This window comes from Tasmannia lanceolata, unplaced genomic scaffold, assembly GCF_043159265.1.
Source record: "Tasmannia lanceolata isolate RefF3 unplaced genomic scaffold, GAP_Taslan_0.1 ptg000011l, whole genome shotgun sequence".
Classification (NCBI taxonomy): domain Eukaryota; kingdom Viridiplantae; phylum Streptophyta; class Magnoliopsida; order Canellales; family Winteraceae; genus Tasmannia; species Tasmannia lanceolata.
Window position 1 is genome coordinate 25,348,187 of NW_027518688.1, and position 22,318 is coordinate 25,370,504.

The window sequence follows — 22,318 nt, forward strand, 5'->3', positions numbered from 1 at the left end:
CTTAGGATTAGGAAAAAAGCAGAGGTCAAAGGGAGAAACGAGTGAGAATTAACTTGAGACTTCATAGGGTTGAAAATATACCCTTCATAAATACTCTTACATTAAAAATACGAAGGGTATTTTCGTATAATAGCAAGCTCCAATCGAATCTTAGGCACTCCAACGGATTCTATAGCTATATCTGGGTTGATCCAGCACGGTTCAAACCCAAAGATATGGGTCCGAATTGTATCCAACGAATCCAGTTGCTCTGCGCAAGCCCTGTCCAATTAGCTTCGAAGCCTTTGGATCCATCGAAATGTCTAGGTCCATTGACAACCCCAAATCAGAATTGGCAGGGAGTTGCTTAGTAACCATGAAAGGGTGTCTTTTCTCGCTTGATTTTTATTACAGATGAAGGAAAGTCTGGTTCATATTCTAAACTTCCTTGAGGGTAAAGTTTTGATGTTTAAACAAACGATTTACACATAGTACTATAAGAGCCGAGGGGAGGGAGGGGGAAGCCGCAATTTGTATTTGAATTTTCAAAAGGCTCAGAACTGTTACCATTCAAAAAAATAAAGCTCAGAAATGTTCCTCATGTTTTGAAAAGGAAAACCTTACCAACATCGTTACCAAGCTGTCAATCATCTCGATGCAAAACAAATATTTATTGGAAGAGCTTGATCAACTCTTTTGTCCTCTTTGTTTGGCACGCTTCATTGTTTGGCGACCCTTAATTTTCCATTTCTCGACCCCAACAGGACGATGTTCTTCCTCAATCTCTCGAACTTTGCGCTTCCTGCAAGTCATAAAACGAAATGTTTCAAAAATGTATTCCAATTAGCAACAGAATGTAATAAACTGATGTAGGAAGAATTCTGATTACATTACAAGTCCTAATTCTCAGTAAGTTAGGGGTCCTGGTCATAGTTAAGAAGTCTAGTAGGAGGGATATTATAGTTTGAGTAGGATACGAAGTCAAATGAGAACGATGTCCGTCCTCAATCTCTTGAACCTTGCGCTTCCGAAGTCATATAACGAAATGTTTCAACAATGTATTCCAATTAGCAACAAAATGTAACAAAGTATGGATGCGGGTCAAAATGCGGCCAAGAAGAATCCTTGTCAGCTCGACGTGGATGCTGCCAAGAACGCGGTTGACGCGGTCATACCTCGAGAGAGTCAAAAGGAGTTTTTATCGACTCTATAGGGCAAAACGTGGAACACGGCCAAGGGAATCGACTCAGGGGAGTCCAGGATGACAAGGGGAAGTTTCAAAACTATGGTCCTACTTCATAGTTACAAGTCTATTAGGAGTGATATTATGGTTTGAGTAGGATAAGAAGTCGAAAGAGCAGAGGGGAAGTCTATAAATATGGGGCGTGAGTGGTGTATGGAGTTAGTTTATTTTATTGAATAATTATTCAGGTTTTAGTTTTCTTTAATCTTTCCCTTGCGGATTCAATCCAAGGTGAGATGGTGATCTTACCTTATCTTGTTTCTGCTACCTCACTAACCAAAGTGGTAACAGATATCAGATCGTTGAGTAAATAAATAGATTATGGCGTTGCCTAACCTGTACTCTCCAAGGGAACGATCGGAGAGCAGTTCCTCAGCTAGTGTTGCTTTCCTCTCTTTCTTAGTAAGCCTGCCCGAGAAGAAATCTGTTGAGGATTGAATCACTGTGCCCACCTAAAATGAACATTGACACATTAATTCGACTTGGATGAATACACGAGTGAGTTCGCACATTTTAACTTTCAATACATGAGATATTTCACTGAAAAGCACACAGATAACGCATACTCGCCTGAAAATACTTGGGGAGTGCCTTAGGATCACCCTTTTTGTAGTGTCTCTTTGGATCAATAACACTTCTCAACTACAGCACAATTATAGCAGTCAAGATCGCATACAAAATAAAAGCAAAAAAAATAAAAAATACAGGATGTATATGCAGCACATGTTTTAGAACTCCACAAGTGAAAATATGAAAATCTTAAACATCACCCAGGAACCATCTAAGCAGGGATACCATAACACCATGCCATCCATAATCTTGTGAAATTGTACATTTGCACAAGAGACTCAGGACCCATGTCTCAGTATTTGTGTGTATAGTGCATACATGGCACATACATCACATGCAATCAACCCATATCTGGTAGCAAAATGGATGGAAACAAAGATTACATTGGCTCAAAATTTAGTGAGCTAGATGTGCATGATCATGAACAGGTGAAAAGTTTATCCCCAAATAAAGACCTGAATCCCAAACACAGAGAACCTAATGCAAACAATAAATAAAGAGAAACACACCTTTAGTATTTGGAGATCTTTCTTTATCTCGGGCGTGATGTTAGGGGCTGCCATGTCAAACCTATGCAAAAGAAACCTTTAGAAAGCTTAAAGGTTAAGCATATTAAAAACATGCATGATCTTAGAGGCTGGCATGTCAAACCTAAGCAAAAGAATCCTTTAGAAAGCTTAAAGGTTAAGCATATTAAAAACAGAAAGACTGACATCCACATACCAACTTTTACCAGTTGTATCTTTCACTTGTTTTTTTAGGAGCTTATTCAACTTCCTTGGGTCTTTGGGAGGAACAAAGAGTCCATCCATAAGCTCATTGGCATGTTTACACACTGTATTCTGTGGTAGACATTCTAATTTCCCTGAGTTGTTTTTTGTTTCACAAGATAAAGGAGGCACTTTTGGTGCCCATGAAAGGCCAATTGTTGGCTTGTTTTCTGACATTCTGATTGAAATGAAATTTATGCGGTACAACCTATAGAGAAAAGAAACAAAAGTCACTAGTTTTATTCAGTATGAATAAAATAAACCAACAACTAATGAAATAAGACAAACATTTTATAGTGTATTGATGAAATTCCTGGAAATTTCCCACAGAATACATATTCAAAAGATACCCCACAATGACAAAAGAAAATGATACCCAATAACCGAATTGTCTTGAAAACAGCTAAAATGAATTCATTTTTGTGTGCATTAGACTGTTCAGTCCCTCAATTTAAAACCTAGTTGCAACCCCATGAAATTATAGACAGAGTAAATAACATAACCAATGAATTTATAGTTTTGTTTATACTATAGTGCAAAGAAACCCAGTCTCTTATCCAAAAATTTAACACTATCTTGAAGCCATTTAAACTCCAAATGCGCAATGTTTCAACAAAAAACCCGAAATATGATACCCATAATCAAACGTAAGCACCACAAAGATGATGAAGAACAATCCAAAAATTAAAATTATCAGAGTTAAATTCAAGATTGTGAAGAAAATTTTAATGAAAACTACCCATTTTATGAGGTTATAACCTACAGAAAATAAATAAATAGAAAATAACACGGTTGTAAATAGACAGAAAATTGGCACCATTAACACAACTATTATTAAGCAACCATTTAGCTACAAAAAAATTTTTGGAAGCAAGTGCTATGCTACAAAACAATTCCCAGTCGGGTTGGAGTTTTTGGAAGATAAGATTGAAGCAGAAAAAAGCTTCTACAAAAATTTTTTGCTGTTCAAATCTTTTAACAATGTTTGGGATGTAAATGGTCATTGTTCTTTAACAATTTCGTCCAGATTTCACTGAAATTGCAATAACCCAAGTGCAAAATTCAATTGGGTTGGTTGCATTTGTTTAAATTAGCAGGTAAACATGGTACTATGAATATCAACATTTCATTTGAAATCTGAATCTCATTTATATGATAAAAAAAGAACATATAAAACAGAAAACCCTCAATCATTTATGTATCAGAAAACCCACAACATCTAAGAAATTTCTAGGGTTAGGGCAGGGGTGACTGACCGGGAGTCCGAAACCGGTCCAGCTGAGAGTCCACGACCGGTCCAGCGGAGCTATTCGAATCTTCTTGGCGGACTGTTGGACGAGACGAATCTCAGAAATCTCTAGGGTTAGGACAGGGGTTGCGATTTAGAAAGAGATGTAACTATGTAAGGGTCTTTGGTATTAAAGTACGGAAAACACCCTCGTTAGTTATATTCTGCGAATAGAATCATGAAGGGTATTTTCGTAGTTTTGTACATTTGTATGATTTCGTATAGGGCTGCAACTCGAGCCGGGTTTTACCCGACCCGCATTGACCCGACCCGACCCGACCCGAGATATTTCTCGAGTAGGGTTGGGTTCTCTAAAACCCGACCCGCCCGACCCGAGTTGCAGCCCTAGTCCTGAGCTCCAAACTATGTGATATTAAAAATCCACATCTAATGGCTAACCTAAAGGAGGGGGCCAATTGGCCAAATGTGCAACATATAGGCCAACCCTAAAAGAGGGGCCATACGTGAGGGGGAGTGTTAAAGTATAAAAGATTAAAGAACTCCATCTCCAACAGCTGAAGCTCTTGGAGTAATTGGTTGTTTCACATGGTATCAGTTCAAAACTCTTTGATATTAAAATCCCACATGTAATGGCTAACGTAAAAGAGGGGCCAAATGTGCAATGTGTAGGCCAATCCTAAAAGATTAGGCCACGCGTGAAGGGAGTGTTAAAAGTATAAAAGATTAAATAACTCCCTCTCCAATGGCTTAAGCTTTTGGAGTAATTGGTTGTTTCATAGATAGTGAGTGGTGTATTTTTGGAGGTGCACTTAGTTGAGATTGAGGTGAAATTCACTTAGGATCAATTCCGCTACCATTCTCCGCCTTGATTTTTTGATGCGGTGAGAAATCCTGAAAATCTATAAACATGCCGTTCGGAAACTATGTTCGTTCTGCTCATTTCTCTCTTTTCCTACTTTCTTTGGGGCTAAATGATGCTGAATAATGAGATTTTCCACAAGATTACGATTTTTTGTCATTATATATTTGCATGGGTTTTAGGCTTAGATTGGTGAGTTAAGTTATTCAGAGGATGGTTACAGACTTTTGGATGGACCTTCATTATGGGTAATATAATTAATGCCTGGCTTTGATTTTGTTCAAGCTACGTGCAGCTCTTAGTCTCTTACCAGGACTACTAACTTTTATTCATCATTTGACTGTCAAGGGAGGCATAGGTAAGACTGGTCGAAGGGTTTGTTTGGATGCAGATAATTTTGATAATTGCACAAATGCTTTAATTCTTTTTCTATTTTAATTGGCTTGCCACGTAGGGGTGCAACTCGGGTTGGGTTGGAATGGGTTGAGGCCAACCATAACCCAACCCGAGATTGCATTCCCTCAACCCTAACCCAAGTAGGATGGTCAACCCTAATCCATCCTACCCTAATCCAACCTGCCTCTAAATATCTCAATCCTAACCCAACCCATCTAACCGAAATCAGGTCGGGTTGAGTTGGGTTGGTTCAGGTTCACCTTGGGCCAAACAGAAAAATACAATAAATCCAAAGAAAACCGAGATAAAATTAGAGGACGGAGGTCAGGTTCGGGTTGCCAAGGCCTCAACCCAAACCCAACCACAAATTAAATTGGGTTGGCTTTTCCCAGCCCTAACCCAACCCCAGCCAAAATCGGGTTGAGCCCTACCCAAGTTGCACCCCTACTTGTCAGAGCTTTTTGGCAATTGTAATGACCTTTGACAGCTCTTTAAATAATAAAAGATAAGATGTGTTTGTGAAAATAACAAAACGCGGTTGTGCTGATAATATTGCCCATAAATTATTGTCGTTCAAAAAAGACGAGATTTACTAGCGTCCACTGCAGAAGGCATTTCGCGGATGGCCTGTTTCATGTGTGAGCAGCCACCTCGTGAATGAACACAAAATCTGCTGAAAAGTGAGCCTATGCCAACAGGAACATGTTCAAAGTTCAAACATTTTGGATGTGGGACGCAGTGTGCAAGACTAAGTTGAATGAGACTAGGAGAGTCATGGACTCGTGGCCTTGGAATTTCAATGTTGAGGCATAAGGCTCTTTTTATATGGTTGTGGGGCATATGGTTGGAAAATGAGCGGAATACCCACAAGTTTGAAGACAGGGCTTCTTCTATAAATTCACTTTCTTACCGGATTAATTATTTCATTGCGGGTTTAATAGCTTCAAGGAAGCAGTCGGTAAAGGGGGTGAATTCATCCATAGAGGGGGTGAATTTATCATAGCTGAGGAATTCAGATTTTCGAATCAATTAGGTGAGGCAAATGTTTGGAAATTTCTGGAAATGTTACATTTAATTTAAAAAATGATGGGGTTTAATTATAGAGATTTTGCATTAATACAAAAGTTAGAAAACTTTTGTATTACACAGAAATGAGCGGGGCATTATAAATCAAGTAATTCTTCAATGTTTTTCAGTTACACTAAGGGGGTTGTTAGGGTTATTGAGTGTATTTTACAAAACAGGAGAAGCATTTTTGTCAGCGATTTGCTAGGGAATTTCACGGAAACATATTTTGCGGCTGACTTTTTCAGTAGAAACCCTTCATGACTTTTTCAGTAGAAACCCTTCATGAAATGTTGGTGGTAATCTAAAACTATTGGTTGGATATTCCCAAAAGTCTTCATAGAAAAATAGATGATTTTAACATCTCAGATCCATGGTTTCCGATAGATCATGCCCTGCAGTTTTTTGTTTTTTCTGTTCTTAACGAACACTCGATTGAGGCATCATATGCGTGGTTTTTTTTTTAATGACATAGGGTATCCCCACCCCGTTTCTAAGGATAATTCCAATGCCATGTTTTCCAAGGGTATGGTCCTATTCACTGCATGTCAAGTAATATTAACATCTAAGTAACTAATGATGAGTTCTTTCAGATGTGGTTAGAACCATGGTTTTAAATTTCGACTGAAATCTAAAATTTTGGATTTCGGTGGAGACCGACACCGAAATCACCCAAAACCGAAACGGTAATTTATTTTGGCTGAAATTTCAAAATTTCAGTTTTTCCAAAATTTTCCCCAAAAAATTCAATTTTTTTTAATATTAATTTAATATTTCACCGAAATTTAATATTGAATAAAATATTAATTTCGGATTTTGTACCTGATTTCGACCGAAATTTTGAAATTTCAAGGTCCGAAACCGGTACCGAAACCGAAATTTTAAACCTTGGTTAGAACATAGGATTTTAGGAATTTCGTGTAATTTACGATCTCAAAATTTGTATGTGGGGGTGTCAAACCCTAGGTGGCTGTTTGGTTGCATCATAACCTGGGTTTTCTAGCTAGGAGACTACTTGGGTTGTCTCCCCCTTGTTTGCCCACATGACACCCCAGCAAACTACCCAGCCAAAAAATTGCAAAAAACTGTTGTATTTTGCTAGTACAGTCTTGGGATTTATGCTTTTTTCTCTCTTACTCTCTCATTCTGTTCAAACCTGTGTAAACAACCTAGATGTGTTGGTTCCGCCTTCTATCTGGTTTTGACGTCATGAAGGTTGGCTTGACTTGTGACCTGCGCTCTCAAACAAAAGGTTACTGACCACTCCGGGGGAACCATTCGCGCGACACTCAAGTCAGACAGAGGCACCAATAAAGGGGAGTTGAACATGAAAGGGGTGAGCTAGGGATCACTTAAAGTTAGGGGTGGATACGGGCACGTGAGGGGATTGTTTATCGGAGGGAGATAGCCTGGTTGGTTTCTTGACTTATTGAGTGGAGTTTCTTGGAGCGATTGAGGAAGATTCCAACCTCTCTTTCAAGTGGTTTTTTTTTTTTGGGGGGTGGGGAGGGGGTTCCCCCTAATAAGTAGGTTCTAAGTTCTTGGGCGTGATGTGACAGTGACATGGCACTGTGTAAATCGCTCGAGACACTAGTATTATAGGACATACGTGTACTGCTCTAGGAGGTGATGTGACGGGATATGCATTGTGGAACTCTCAGTGGCGATAGCTAGGTGGCTGATAGGTGCAGAATCTTGTACGGTGGAGGCGGGATCTTATACGGCTGTTGGAGGTGGCAGTGATCGGTAGTGACAAGTTGCTATGCAGTCCTCTAGAGAGGTGACGTCATGCATTGCGGGAGTCCTCCACAAAGGTGGGAGCATTAGGTGAGAGTTAAGGCCGAGGCCACTCAGCTCATGGCCTCCCTGTTGTAGTCCGTCAATCAGAGGAATCATCTGGCTTCTTATTTGGCTAGGCGATCTCGCCTTGCTGGTTGAGCTTCGTGTGTCGGTAACGACACTCAGCACCAGGAAACTACTTCAGTTGACAACCGAATACTACGTACCCCTGTTATATAGGTAACTCCGGATAGATCATGCACTTGGCTTTTCTCCTCTCTATTGATTACTAAATTAAGTTTTATTTCACTATTACCGTATGCGGTTATTACGTTCAACCAAAATGACCCCTAATTGTAGTGTTGAGTGGCTCCCAGGACAAGTTACATGCCTTGTGAGCTTGTCTTTCATGCCCCATAGGGAGCATCCAACGGTGGGACAGCCTTGATTTCGTGAAAATGGAAGATGTCTTCAAGTGGCTCGAAAGTAGTTGCTAAGAAAGAGCCTAAAAGCCACTCTTCTTAGCACTTTACAGCTATCACATTTACTTCGACATTCAATAAGTCTACCCTATGCTTCCCTTGACTTTTCAAATGATGAACAAAAGTTTGTAGTACAGGTAATAGGTGCACGTGGCTTTAATAAAATCAAAGCTTAGGCATTAATTATTACCCATAATGAAGGTCCATCCAAAAGTATGTGACCCTGCTTTGAATATCTTAATTCATAAATCTAAGCCTAAAACCAATGATATAAATCACAAAAATTCGTAATTTTATTGAAAATCGATTTACTCCACATCATTTAGCCACAAAAAATATGAAAAACTGAGAAACAGGTAGAACGGGCCCAACTACCAAATATAGTATCAGAGCCAAAGGTCTCGAGTTCAAACCCTCATGGATAGCAAAAATCCATAATTAACCTGGATCTAATTGTCTTCAGATGGACGGCTAGAAATGCACGAGAACGGGGATGGGGCATCATGTGTGTATAATCAGAACTATTGATCTGGTGACCATCACGAGACGACCCGCATGGTCCTGGTCCCAAACCGAAGGGACAACTGATGCCTACAAAATCAACGTATCCGATCACATCCACCTGTCATATGTGGGACCAGAAAGTGATCGATATTTAGGATAATGAACATAACAGTCTGTCATTCTTTAGAATTTTCCTTGAGCTTTCTTCTCGTGTGTGGATTTTCACATGTTGGAATAGTTTTCTGTGGACGCAGCCTATTGAGAGCGATTGAATATTGACAACGCGTTCATTTGCCAACATTGACCCAAACACCCTCCAAAAAAGTACTGCGGAGTTTACTTGTCGCTATAAAATGGCAAAGCTATATCCATACCCATTCATTATCTCCCCTTCTGAGCTTTGTTTCACTTCTAGCCATTTTTCTTCCTCTCTCATCCTCTTTGTTCTTAATTCCCATCTCCAACATTAGTTAGAACAGATACACCATTCCTCCCATTTATTCTTAAACTTGTTATCTTATACATAAAAGAGTTTACAACCACAAAAGTCAGTGTAGAGAGAAATGGAGTTGCACCCTTTGTCTCTTGCATGTTTTCTTGCTACCATTTTGTTCTTGTTCTTGAATCCGCATTGTGAAGCCCAGCTCTTGCCGACGTTCTATGACCAAACATGTCCTAATGCACTCACTACAATTCGAAGTGTAATAAGGACAGCGATCTCACGCGAGCGTCGGATGGCTGCATCACTCATTCGCCTCCATTTTCATGATTGTTTTGTTCAGGTACTTTTAGGCCATGTTTGCTTCCATTCGGAATTTTTTCGTCAAAAAATTCTGTGAACATTAAATTTTCTAAGGTTTAGCAACTCATTTGGTACATAAATATTTTTCAGGTACTTTAAAAGCTTAAGCAGTTAGAGTTGGTGTTATATATTTAATCATTTATACTTCAACACTCCCCCTTACGTGTGGGCCTCTTTTTTGGGCTGGCCATACATGTGGCACGTGGTGGCCTCACTTTAAGTTGGCAGCCTACTAGTGAATTTTTAATATCAAGGAGTTGTTGGGTACATTGGTTTAGAACCCAAACCTGCAATGAGGCAAGAGCTTTGATACCATGTGAAACAACCAGTTACTCAAATAACTTAAGCTCTTAGAGTTGTGTTATTTAATCATTTATACTTCAACACTTAGTAACGGATATGGGAATGCAGGGTTGCGATGCGTCTATCTTACTTGACGCAGTTCCTCCATTAACGAGCGAGAAGAATGCTCCTCAAAATTTTGAGTCTGCAAGAGGTTTCAATGTCATCGATGATGTAAAATCTCGAGTGGAGAACATTTGCCCTGGAGTTGTATCATGCGCAGACATCCTTGCAGTTGCGGCACGAGATGCATCGGTTGCTGTGAGTTTATAATCTTTATAAATCCAATTTTAAGAATTCTCTTCTTCTCTTTACCTCTTTTTTTGCAATGGCGCCTGTGAGTCTAGCATTCGTCTTTTTTGTTATAATTAAACATGCTTTGAGAAATGAAACTCCTGTGATTTTTTTCTTATAAAATCAAATTTAGCTTCTCCTCAATGGGATCGGGTTAGCTGAAGATATTAATGTTGGGATGTTTTTGGAACTAGGTGGGTGGCCCATCATGGGCTGTGAAGCTTGGAAGAAGAGATTCCACAACTGCAAGCCAAAGCCAAGCAACAATGGATCTTCCAGGGCTTTTCGACGACCTCAACACCCTCATCTCATCCTTCAGCCGCAGAGGTCTCAATGCAAGAGACTTGGTTGCACTCTCAGGTTTGAACTCTCTCTCTCTCTCTCTCTCTCTCTCTCTCTCTCTCTCTCTCTCTCTCTCTCTCTCTCTCTCTCTCTCTATATATATATATATATATATATATATATATATATATATATATATATATATATATATGAGGAAAGTGTTGGTGAGCTTAAGCGCCTAATCACATGGGGGCCTACTTTGTTAGGACGATCCAAACCATTCATTTGAAAGGCCCTTGCATAGATGGGGTGTGTACCAAAAATCAGCTTCATAGGATCATCCTAACCCATCCAATTGTGGAGGTCAAAATGGAAAGACATTGTTTGTCCACAAATCTGCCCATTTTTGTCCTCCACAAATGGAGGGGTTAGGATAATCCTATGGAGCTGATTTTTGGTACACACCCTATCTATGATAAGACCTTGCAAATGAATGGTTTGGATCACCACAGAAAATGTGGGACTCATGTGATTGGGGAGCTTAAGCGCACCATAAGCAATACTTTCCTCATATATATATATATATATATATATATAGACACACTTTTTTTTTGCCACTCTTCTTTGGTTTGGCCATAAAGGTTGCACATGTGGCCTCTTTTTTGGGTTCGCCTTACATGTGGATTTTTTTAGTATTAAGGAGTTGTTGGGTTTAGAACCCGGGACCTGCCGTGAGGCAATAGCTCTCGTGCCATGTGAGACAACCAATTACTCCAAAAGCATAAGCTGTTAGAGTTGGTGTTATTTAATCATTTATACTTCAACATCTCTCTCTCTCTCTCTCCAAAAAAATGTTTTTATTCTCGTTCTATATCCTCACCGTTACCATGTTTTTGTGCCTCAGGTGCTCATACGATCGGCCAAGCAGGATGTGGGACCTTCAGATTCAGGATTTACAATGGAACCAACATTGATGCCAACTTTGTAAGCACTCGCAGGCGTAGCTGCCCTTCTATTGGTGGGGATCGCAATCTGGCTGCTCTTGATTTGGTGACACCCAACTCATTTGACAATAACTATTACAAGAACCTCATCCAGAGGAAGGGTCTCCTTGAATCAGATCAGGTTCTCTTTAGCGGTGGATCGACCAACAATATCGTTACCGAGTATAGCAACAATCGCGATTCTTTCTACTCAGATTTTGCAGCTGCCATGGTGAAGATGGGAGATGTTGGTCCTCCTCTTACTGGCTCAGCTGGGCAGATAAGGAAGATTTGCAGTGCCATCAACTGATTTTGTAATGAAAATTCAAAATAGTTTGAATTTACTCAGTGTCCAAAGCAATTTTTTCAAATAAGTTTGCCAAACAAATGGTGAAGTTGTATGCAAGGAGGGTCTATTCTATTAGCCCCTTTTTAACAGGTCATTAAATTATTTGTAATTCTTTTCATTTTGGGTCATTTTATTTGTAAATCTTTTCAATCTTCCAAGTGTGAGAATAATATAGAATTTATCATCCCAATTAAATTTATTTAGTGCAAGTTATATCCCTTGATCATAGTTTTGGTGGGAGTTAATGGAAGAGAGAGGGAAGGAATCCCTTGATCTTTAGCTCCAATAACAACTGCTCAATATGATCACCATTCATTTGGAGAAGGCTTGGATCACGCCAAAATCATCCTTCAGATTATTCCATCAGTCTTTTTTGCATTTTCCTGCCGCCTCGCCAATGGCTTAAGTGTGGAAAATTTCAGATCATTTGAGGGTTTCTGCCTTCACTTGGACGGTGTCATTGGATAAGATTTTTACAATGGACCATCTATGGAGCCGGCACATGTCGTATATCACTGTGCGCTAAGTGTGGCTGCAAAGGAATTGGTTGATCACATGTTCATGCATTGCAAAACAGCTAGGTATGTATGGTGTAAAATTCTTTGTAGGTTTTGCAGGGAATTTAACCAGGCAGAACTCACCCCCAAAAGCTAGCCAGTAGAGCGAGGGTGTCTATTCCCTAATAACCCATCCCCATCTACTACACTTATCTGATGTGGGACTATTTGCTTTTGCGTGGAACCCCAACAATCTTCCCCTCCACGCGGAAGCAACGTGGACCATCTCGCCCCTCCACGCGGCGGCAATGTGGGAACCACGAGATACTATACCGGGGTTTCAGAGATCTTCCCCAAGGGACATTCCCGCCTTCGGAGGCAACTTGGGTTATCACGCCCTGAGCTCTGATACCATTTGTAGGCAATTTAATCAGGTAGAACTCATCCCTAAAAGCTAGCCATTAGAGGGAGGTGCTCATTCCCTTATAACCCATCCCCATCTACTTCACTTATCCGATGTGGGACTATTTGCTTTTGCGTGGAACCCCAACAGGTTCGGCATATCATGGGTATTCCCAGCTAAGTTTCTAGAGCTATTAGAGAGTTGGTCTTTGATCCTGTGGCAAAAAATGGGTAATATCTTATGCCATATAGTTTTATTAACTACAATCTGGGTGGTGTGGAAAGAGCGAAAAGCCGGGATGTTTTGAGGCCAGGTGAAATCATCTCATTTTCTCTATATCAAGATAATATCTCTATCCATTGCTTGGGTCCGAGCTTTGCCTAGCTTTCGCTTCATCTCAACAAACGATCTATGGAGGGACGATGCCAGAAATTTTGCACAAGGGGGGCAAAAATTATAGGGAAAAAATTTCTATCTGAAATTTTGTACAACGGGGGCAAAAATTATAGTAAATTTTGCTCAAGGAAGGGATCTAAAAATGGTAAAATTAAAATTTTAAACTTATTTTCTATCTTAGGTTGGAAAGGTGAGCATATTTTTTTTAAAAGGGGGTAAGTATAAAAAAATATTAAAAAATAAAGGTTTTTTTTCCCCCAAAATAAGGGGGGGCAATTGTCCCCCTTCCCTTTCAAGTGCCATCGCCCCTGGATCTATGGCAAAGGTGGTTATAGGTGTGCAACGGTAGGGAGTACGTTGAGACCAGTGATCACTCTCGAGATTGGGAGCCCCCAGTAGAATATCTCAAGCTAAATTTTAATGCTCAAGCTGGGGGAATCCTCGGCCGGAAGGAGTAGTAGGACTTCTAAAGACCGAGAGAGGAGATACATTTGTTAAAGTATAAAAGATAAATAACGCCTTTCTCCAAGAGCTTAAGCTGTTGGAGAAGTTGGTTAGTTAACATGGTAAAAAAGTCAATGGTCTCGAGTTCGAACCTCCCGGATAGCAAAAATCCACATGGGATGGTCAGCCCAAAGTGGGATCACATGTGCCACGTGTTTGCCAAGTAGGCCACACGTGCGGGGAAGTGTTAAAGTATAAAAGATAAATAACGCCTTTCTCCAAGAGCTTAAGCTTTTGGAGAAGTTGGTAAGTTAACAACATTAAGGGTGTTCCAGGCCCTATTGGGTCACGGACTCCAAGGAGGTGGAGGTTAGGGCGGTGCATCAAGGTTGATGATGGACCGTAACGTTCTTGTGAAGATGATAGTGGAAGGAGATTCCTTGAATGTGATAAGTTGGTTGAAGGGAAGCTCGTCCTATCCTTGGCGGTTTGCAAGATAGATTGATGAGGTTTCAGATTGGAAGGAAGGAAAGTCTATCATGTTAGATTGGCTAATAGTCATGCTAATAGGCTAGCAACGGATGGTGTATGTAGGGCGGAGTTGGAAGTCTTTGACGTCCTCCCCCTATAGTGTGTTGTAGCTTTATGTTTTTCTTTTTTCTTCATGCTTTTTGTATCTCTATTAATCGTCGGGGTCTTCCCGTTCTTCCTTTTGTTAATTTAATTAATTCATTGCCATTAAAAAAACAATTGGATCTCTCTCTCTCTCTCTCAAGCAAAGGGTAACGTGGTAATTTTATATAAATAGCTTAAAGGGAACTTTATTAGTTTATTGTGTGGCAGGCAAAGAAAAATGAGAGGATTTGGCATAACTTTTTGACTTTTTTAGGGGAAGGAACATGACCAAACATTTTGTGAGGGAGGACGTAGTGTGCAAGACTAAGTTGGATGCGAGTCATTGACTCATGGTATTGGAAGTTCAATGTTGAGGCACAAGGCTCTTTTTTTTTATGGTTTTGAGGCATACGGTTGGAAAACGAGAAGAATGCCCACAAGTTTGAGTGCGGGGATCTTCTATAAATTCAATTTCTTACCAATAATTAAAAAGTCCAAGCCATGCCCTCAATCTTTGTAGTACATTCTGTTGAGAAGAATCCCCAAGTTGAAGTCTTGTGTTGGGACTTGTGTTGGAACCCGGGTAGAACTTGCAACATTACAAACTAGCCGTTAAGGGGAGGGTGCCCAAGTCCTTATAAGATATAAGCCCTTTCGCATCCATTCACCTTTTTTATGTGGAATCTTTGCTTTCGCGTGGAACTCCCAACAATTAGAGGTAGGTGTTATTAATCATTTATACTTCAATACTCACTCTCACATTTAGCACCTCTTCTTTGGGTTGGCTGTACATGTGGCTAGGGGTGGCCAACCGGTTCGGTTCTCGGTTCTCGGTTCCTTTTTTTTCGGTTCTCGGTTCTCGGTTCCATGAACCGTAAGAACCGAACCGAACCGTATTACACAATAGGACCGAACCGAACCGGACCGAATAAAATCGGTCCGGTCCGGTCCGGTTCTTCGGTTCTAATGGCTAATTATTAATTATTAATTATAATTTATAAAAACTTTTAATTAAAGTTATAATATAAGTTACTTTCTTATTATAAGAATAGTATTAACTATTACTTATTAATATTATAAGTAATTTATATTATTAAGTATATGTATAATAGAAATATAAAAATATTATATATATATATATATATATATATTCAAAGTTCGGTTCTTCGGTTCCGGAACCGAACCGAGAACATTAGACCCGGAACCGAACCGAATAAGTTCGGTTCTTCATTAGTGGAACCGAACCGGACCAAAAATATTTTTTTGCAGTTCGGTTCCGGTTCAGTTCTTCGGTTCCGGTTCGGTTCTTCAGTTCTGGTTCAGTTCTAGCCACCCCTACATGTGGCACATGTGGCCCCTCTTTTTTGGGCTCATAACATGCCTTGAGGCAGTAGCTTTGATGCCATATGAAACAACCAATTACTCCAAAAGCTTAAGCTCTTAGAGTTCGTGTGATTTAATCATTTGTACTTCAACAACTTGAGTTAGGTGTGCTCGTCCGCTCAATATCATTAAGCTTAACTTCAACAATTGCTCTCTTCAAAATACTAAGGCCTTGATTGTTTTGGATTTTTAGAACCGATTGTAAGTCCAAAACTGATTACTGGACTCTGTATAGTTGAGGTGATGAGCTTTTGTAAAGGGCTTATATTTTTCATGTTCAGAGAAAATTAGAGCTGGACGGGAAGGGATGTGTACAAGAATGGAAAATGCTAAAGAGATACTTTGACTCTTCTTCCTAAAAGACACTGGTAGTGCTGAGCAGATGTCATTGAGAACACCTTGACTGGATGATCCTAGGCACTTGATCCATCATGCCTGATTTAAGGTGTTCCCATGAAAATATAAACCATTGATTTTTGTCGTCGTCTATCTTACATGTGGGATGTCGGTTTGAGATGGGACCAGGTCCATATGGGTCAACTCATGATGTTATACAAGATCAACCGTCTTGATCTCACATACATGCCCTCATTTGCCCCCATGTAGGACCCAAATATTATCTTTTATATCCTTGATTGTAAAAGTGCTCCTCCTCTCTCTTTTTTTAAAAATCACATCTTTTCTTTTGGGTGATGATAAATTTCCACCCCCTGTAGGATGATTCACACCCCTTGAACATGAATTGACGTCGAAAAGTGTAAAGGGGTGTGAATCATCCCACAGGGGTGCGGGTATATCATCTTCCTTTCTTTTTCATGGGTACTACAAATTGAGAAGGAATGTTAAGAGTATTTCATCTCCCATACAGCTCAATAGATTTAGGGGTGTCTGGATCTAGGGAAAAGATTGAAAAAAATTAAAAACCCCAGGTCAATCTGGTTTGCATTTTTCCTTAAAACAGGAAAACTTTTCAATTTTGAAAAAAAAATCCATGGAAAATTGAGCTTACCAAATGCTGGAAAATTCATTTTCCATGGTTTTTTTTTTTTTTTTTTAAATTACATGCATACTAAAGGCCCGTCAGGGAAGCTACACTACCACTCAAGTGGCAAACCTTTTATCTTTAATCAGGATTTATCTGTAACCATTCATAGACCTAACCTCTACATGGATAGAATTATTATATGAATAAGCCCTACATAGGAAAAAAGATATATTAAATTATTTTCTGCCACTAATTTCTCTAAAGCTACTTCTTTTACACGTCGTTTTCCAAATAAGTGAAACAGTCCTATTCTTCTACTTTTAATGACACAGAAAGCACCAAGCATCAGTGTTTCTTCATCAATGGCATATACCCAGATACATTCTGTCTTTAGAAGAAGAAAAAACAATCCCATGTTATTTTCCAGTAGTTTTTGTATGATGTCAGATGCAAGAAAATTCCTGCATTCCAAACAGGGCCTTATTTCATGCATTTCATTTCCCACCAATGCTGAACCCACAAGAAATTCAACACACCATTGGAGGAATTAAATGAAATGTTTAGGCAAACATCAGTGCCATTTGGTGTCACAAATCACTTCTGTTTCCAAGACTACAAAGTTAGAGCAGAGAAACAAACAAAACCACATAAGGTGGAAACATAGTAGGAAAGGTGGAGTCATGTTCACCAATACAATCCACAAATTATTTAATTCATACAAACCTGGAATCTTAGAAACATTATAAATGGGAAACCTTCAACACAGACAAACCACAAAACAAACACAAATGGGAGAATTACAAGAACTTGTTCCTCTGAGCATGCATGTAGGAGAAGAAGTAGAAGTTGACGTAAAACCCATTGGATCAGCAGTGAAAAAGATGGAACTGACGGTTGATGAGATCATTGAAGACTACGTGGGGCCATTGGGGTTTTCGCAAATTGTACACGCATTCTTGGTTTCGCTCGCGTGGATATTTGATTCTCAGAACACATTGGTTACCATATTTAGTGACGCACAGCCTTCATGGAGGTGTATAGGCTCTTCGTGCGGTCAAGGTTCTCCGACGTCTATGTGTGAACTCAGAACGGATGGTTGGGAGTGGATTGGAGGGAAGACGAGCTCTACGATAGCAGAGTGGGGACTGATCTGTGATTACAAGGTTATGGCAGGGATTCCGGCATCAATGTTCTTCTTTGGATCAATCTTTGGTAAGATTTTTAATGTTAATTTCAGGTAATTAAAGTAGTTTTATGAGTACAATCTATACTGTAAAACTAAGTTTAGACAAAGGATGTGTCTTGAATACCTTCATATTTTGAAATTTGTTCATTTATTTACTCACAATGAATGATCTCTACGAGTGTAGACTGTAGAATACAAGCAGAAGGCGTTCAATAAAATGAGGAGTGCCATTATCAAAATAGGGAGTGTGGCGTCATTTCCCTATATAGCTATATCAATAGTGAGGTGTGGTGTCATTTCCCTGTGTTCTCCCCTCCTTATCCACCTCAAATATGCCCCTAAAATTTGGATAATTTTGGGGCTTTGGTTGTGTTTTTGTGCGGTGCTTGTCTTTTCCCCATTTTGGGTGTTTTGGCTTGGAGGCCCTTGTCCCTTTCTTTTTTGTTTTTCCTTGGGTTCTTCTTTGTTTGGTAGTTTCCTATTTTTTATGTTGTAGCTCTAGCAAGCTGCTTGTTTTTCTTGTTTTTTGGTTTTAGATGGGTCCCTACTTTTGGGTCATCCTGGTTGTTATTCCCCTCTGCATGTAGAGGGTTTGCTTTTATGCCTATTGTTTATCCTTTCCTTGATCAATATATCTGGTCGGGGTCCTGCCTAACCCCAGCTTACCCATCAAAAAAAAATAGTGAGATAGTGTAGAATATAGGCAAATGTCTCATGATCCACAGTTGAGGAGAAAAAAAGGGAGAAACACAGGAATTTAGCTTAAGTCGAGAAAAAAAGGGAGAAACAAAGGAATTTAGTTTAAGGTGCTTGGGAACGTGCTTTTGGTGAGACATGATCCAAGGGTAGTTAGGATGATCACCTTTGGAAATTTTGGGTGTTGATCTAATGGCAATAGCATAGTAGGCCCACCTCCTTCCCTGGCCGAGTTCTCATCTGAGTCTTGAGTTTTGTGCTACTAAGTCAATCAAAAACTTCTTTGCCTCTCTCGAGTTAATGAAAAATTGACTGCATCAATCATTGACTCACCGAGTCAACTCTTTTTCATCTTGGCTGACTACTCCTAGTCTAATTTTTTAAAGTCTAATTTTTTAAACACTGAAGAGCGTGCGTGCGTGCGTCCCTGATACATAATTTTTATACATGTTTGTATTTGATATTTTGATATTAATGCATGGTTTTCCTGAGTAGTGTGACCTCTGATTTGCAGGTTCTGCATTTTATGGCCGTCTGGCGGATTTATATCTAGGAAGGAAGAAGGCAGTGCTCCTCTCATGTCTCCTAACTTCCATAACCGCTTTCCTAACATCCTTTTCTCCAAACATATGGGTCTACGCAGCCCTTCGTTTCTCAAACGGGTTCGCAAGATCCGGCATCGGAATATGCTGTCTCGTCCTCTCGACAGAGGCCGTAGGACGCAAGTGGCGAGGTCAAATAGGCCAATATGGCTTCTTCTTCTTCACAGCAGGGTTCCTTTCCCTCCCCTTGATAGCTTATCCAACCAGAAACTCTTGGAGGAACATGTATATGGTCATCTCTCTTCTCCCACTCTTATACTCCCTCCTAATCATCCCTTTCATCTCCGAGTCACCAAGGTGGCTTGCGGTCAGAGGAAGATCAAAAGAAGCAATGGAGATTTTGAACAAGTGGGCGAGAGCCAACGGGAAGAAACTACCAAACAACTTGACTATTTTGAACCCAAATAGCACCAAAACCAGCGAACCCAACTCGGCCGAAAGCTTATGGTCAGTGAGGTGGGCTGCTAGAAGGATGGTCACTGTTATGATTGCCGGGTTTGGAGTTGGGTTTGTTTACTATGGAATTCAGCTGAACGTAGAGAACTTGAACTTCGATCTTTACTTCACGGTGGCATTAAATGCCTTGATGGAGATTCCAGCAGTTTTCATCTGCAGTGTACTGTTAAGTTTCACAGAACGTCGGCTTTTGGTCTCTCTATCTGCTTATATCACTGGAGTTTCATGCATTCTCTGCATCTTTTTCACTGGAAAGAACACAAGAGGCAATAAAAAGAGTGAATCAAAAGGTAGTTGGTCTCAGCTAACCCTAGAAGCAATTGGGTTCATGGGAGCTTCTACAGCTTTCGATATTTTATATATTTACTGTGTGGAACTATTCCCCACGAACTTGAGGAACGTTGCAGTGTCGATGCTTCGTCAGGCACTAATGTCGGGGGCAACCATTGCCCCACTTCTAGTTGTTTTGGGTCGTCTAAGCCCATCAATTTCGTTCCTGATATTTGGGATCTTAGCAATTTTCAGTGGACTCCTGACATTCTGGCTACCTGAAACAAGAGGCGCTCCTCTATATGACACCTTGGAGCAGCAAGAGAGAGAGGAAAAGCTAAATTCAATTTCTGATCCAGAGATGGAATTGATCAAGTAGTGAAGGGATTTGTCTTGGTCCTGATTGTCTGCAGAATCACGGAATGGCCGAGGCCCATTATATAGAAAGTATATGTAACTTTATCGTATAAAAAAAATGAAAGTATATGTAATGTGAATTTGTAATAATATTATGACGATTAAGCTTTTCTGTGAAAAATGATTTTAGAAGGAGAAATTTTTCACAGCTGGGGAGATTTTGAAATCAAGGACCATTGGCTAGACATGAATCAAATCTCCCCCACAAAAAGCATTTCTACAAGGAAGTCAAATCAAAACTGTATAGAACTGTGGAAGCAAAAAATATAAGATCCAGCACAATCAAAAACTATTTTGGCTCTCCACAATATCCCCAGGATTGAATTCGGAAATACCTAATTGATTCCATACCAATTGAGAACCATAGTCCCAAATGAGAGAAGCTATTCTGCAATGAATGAAAAGATGAGAAGGGGATTCTTCATCCAATCACAAAGATAATACGTGCATGCCAGATGAAGATGACTATCTTCTAGCATATCCTACGTGTAGATACTGTTAAGAGTTGTAGTCCAGCAAAAGGCCTAAATTCTCAGAGGAAAAAGGAACTTCCAAACATTTTGCTAAGGAAGAAGCTGTACGATTGCCCACAAATCTAAATTAGCGATTTAACTGAGAATACGCCATTAGATTATTGGGCTTAAAGTCTGTGATCTGGCTGATCAAGAGGGATATAGATTTCCTCCAATCTGCAAAAAAGGATTGTATAGCAAATAAAGTCAAGGCAGGTAAGCTTCCTAGACAATTCTACGCCCCACATCACCCCTCCCTCAACCTTTGAAAGCACTCTGGCACCCTCACATTTATATTCCAGGCAATCCTAAAAAAGACTCACGAAGACATGGGACAATGGGATAATACCTAACCACCTATCTCTCCAAAAACTCACTCTTTTCATCCCCCACAGTAAATCTAATCCCATGGGAGAATGCGTCAAATGAAGGTAAATGGACCCTCCACACCCCCAAGACACCTCTACAGTCTACCTACCTACCTCCCACCCATCCCTCAATTCCCCATATTTGCTTTTGATAACATTCCTCCAAAGAGTATTCTTTTCAGTTTTGAAGCACCATATCTGTGAAACTAACAGTTACTCCAAAAGCTTAAGCTGTTGGAGAAAGCTGTTTTTAATCTTTTATACTTTAACACTTCCCCTCACGTCTGGCCCCTTTTTTTAAGGTTGGCCTACACCAGGCACATGTGGCCCCTGTTTTTGGGTTTGGCCATTGCATGTGGATTTTGCTATCAAGGAGGTTTGAACCCAGGCATTTGCTCTGATACCATGTGAAACTACCAGTTACTCCAAAATCTTAAGCTGTTGGAAAAAGCCGTTTTTAATCTTTTATACTTTAACAATATCCATTTCATCAAAAGTGCTGTGTTTCTTCTTATTAAATTTCTAATCCCCAAACCCCCTTCATTCCTCGGTAAATAGACCTGAGCACAATTTACTAAGTGCTTCAAGTTTTCCCTTCCTCGCCTCTTTGCAGTTTTTCCAGCTTTTTCGTGGCCACTAATGGGATCTTAAATAAAGATATATAATACTATAATAGACTAGAAGGTTGGCTAGTGCTGCTTTGGTAAGAGTAATGTGACCGCCAAAAGAGAGAAAATACTTTTTCCGACCAGACAACTTTTTCTATATCCTCTCAATAATTGGTTTCCATAATGTTGAGTCATTGACGACAAGATACCCAAGCCTAGTGGCAAGCATAGGTGCACTAGCGTGAAAGAGATGTCGAGCAACCCAAAATTTCTCTGTAATTGGTTATGATCCACATTGCACCCAATTATTGAGATTTTTGCCCAGGTTTTTTTTTTTTTTTTTTAAGTTGACATTTTATTAAGTAATGGGTGGGACAAGTTGTTCCCGCTAATATACAAAAGCGGATAAATCCGAGTACACCAAGGTCGGTAAATAAAAAAGTAACCCCAATACAATTTTCAACCATCTGAATTAACTAGGATTGTGTTTACTATGGTCTCCTCCTTTAGCCCCCCTGTTTTGGCCAGAACA

The 22,318-nt window shown here is 39.8% G+C and overlaps 3 protein-coding genes across 4 annotated transcripts; 2 read left to right on the top strand and 1 right to left on the bottom strand.

The window, feature by feature from the left end:
- Positions 1 to 493: 493 nt before the first annotated feature.
- Positions 494 to 3,965, bottom strand: LOC143886314 (rRNA-processing protein fcf2-like). Its single transcript, XM_077390255.1, has 6 exons — positions 3,819 to 3,965; positions 2,516 to 2,770; positions 2,302 to 2,362; positions 1,793 to 1,864; positions 1,559 to 1,674; positions 494 to 781 (listed from the first exon to the last, which is right to left on the bottom strand). The coding sequence occupies exons 2-6, from the start codon at positions 2,737 to 2,739 to the stop codon at positions 667 to 669; spliced, it is 588 nt and encodes a 195-aa protein (XP_077246370.1). The 5' UTR covers positions 2,740 to 2,770; positions 3,819 to 3,965; the 3' UTR covers positions 494 to 666.
- Positions 3,966 to 9,300: 5,335 nt separating this feature from the next.
- On the top strand, positions 9,301 to 12,126 carry LOC143886315 (lignin-forming anionic peroxidase-like). The gene is made up of 4 exons (XM_077390256.1): positions 9,301 to 9,678; positions 10,110 to 10,301; positions 10,529 to 10,694; positions 11,521 to 12,126. The coding sequence occupies exons 1-4, from the start codon at positions 9,460 to 9,462 to the stop codon at positions 11,907 to 11,909; spliced, it is 966 nt and encodes a 321-aa protein (XP_077246371.1). The 5' UTR covers positions 9,301 to 9,459; the 3' UTR covers positions 11,910 to 12,126.
- A 2,710-nt stretch (positions 12,127 to 14,836) lies between these two features.
- Positions 14,837 to 20,442, top strand: OCT1 (organic cation/carnitine transporter1). 2 transcript variants are annotated; one of them, XM_077390259.1, is made up of 3 exons: positions 14,837 to 15,021; positions 17,545 to 17,883; positions 19,068 to 20,442. In XM_077390259.1, exons 1-3 carry the CDS (start codon positions 14,979 to 14,981, stop codon positions 20,258 to 20,260), a joined length of 1,575 nt encoding a protein of 524 aa, XP_077246374.1. In that variant the 5' UTR covers positions 14,837 to 14,978; the 3' UTR covers positions 20,261 to 20,442. The 2 variants fall into 2 exon arrangements, with proteins under 2 accessions (XP_077246374.1, XP_077246373.1); XM_077390258.1 differs by lacking the exon at positions 14,837 to 15,021 and having other exon boundaries at positions 17,379 to 17,883; positions 19,068 to 20,440.
- Positions 20,443 to 22,318: the final 1,876 nt, after the last annotated feature.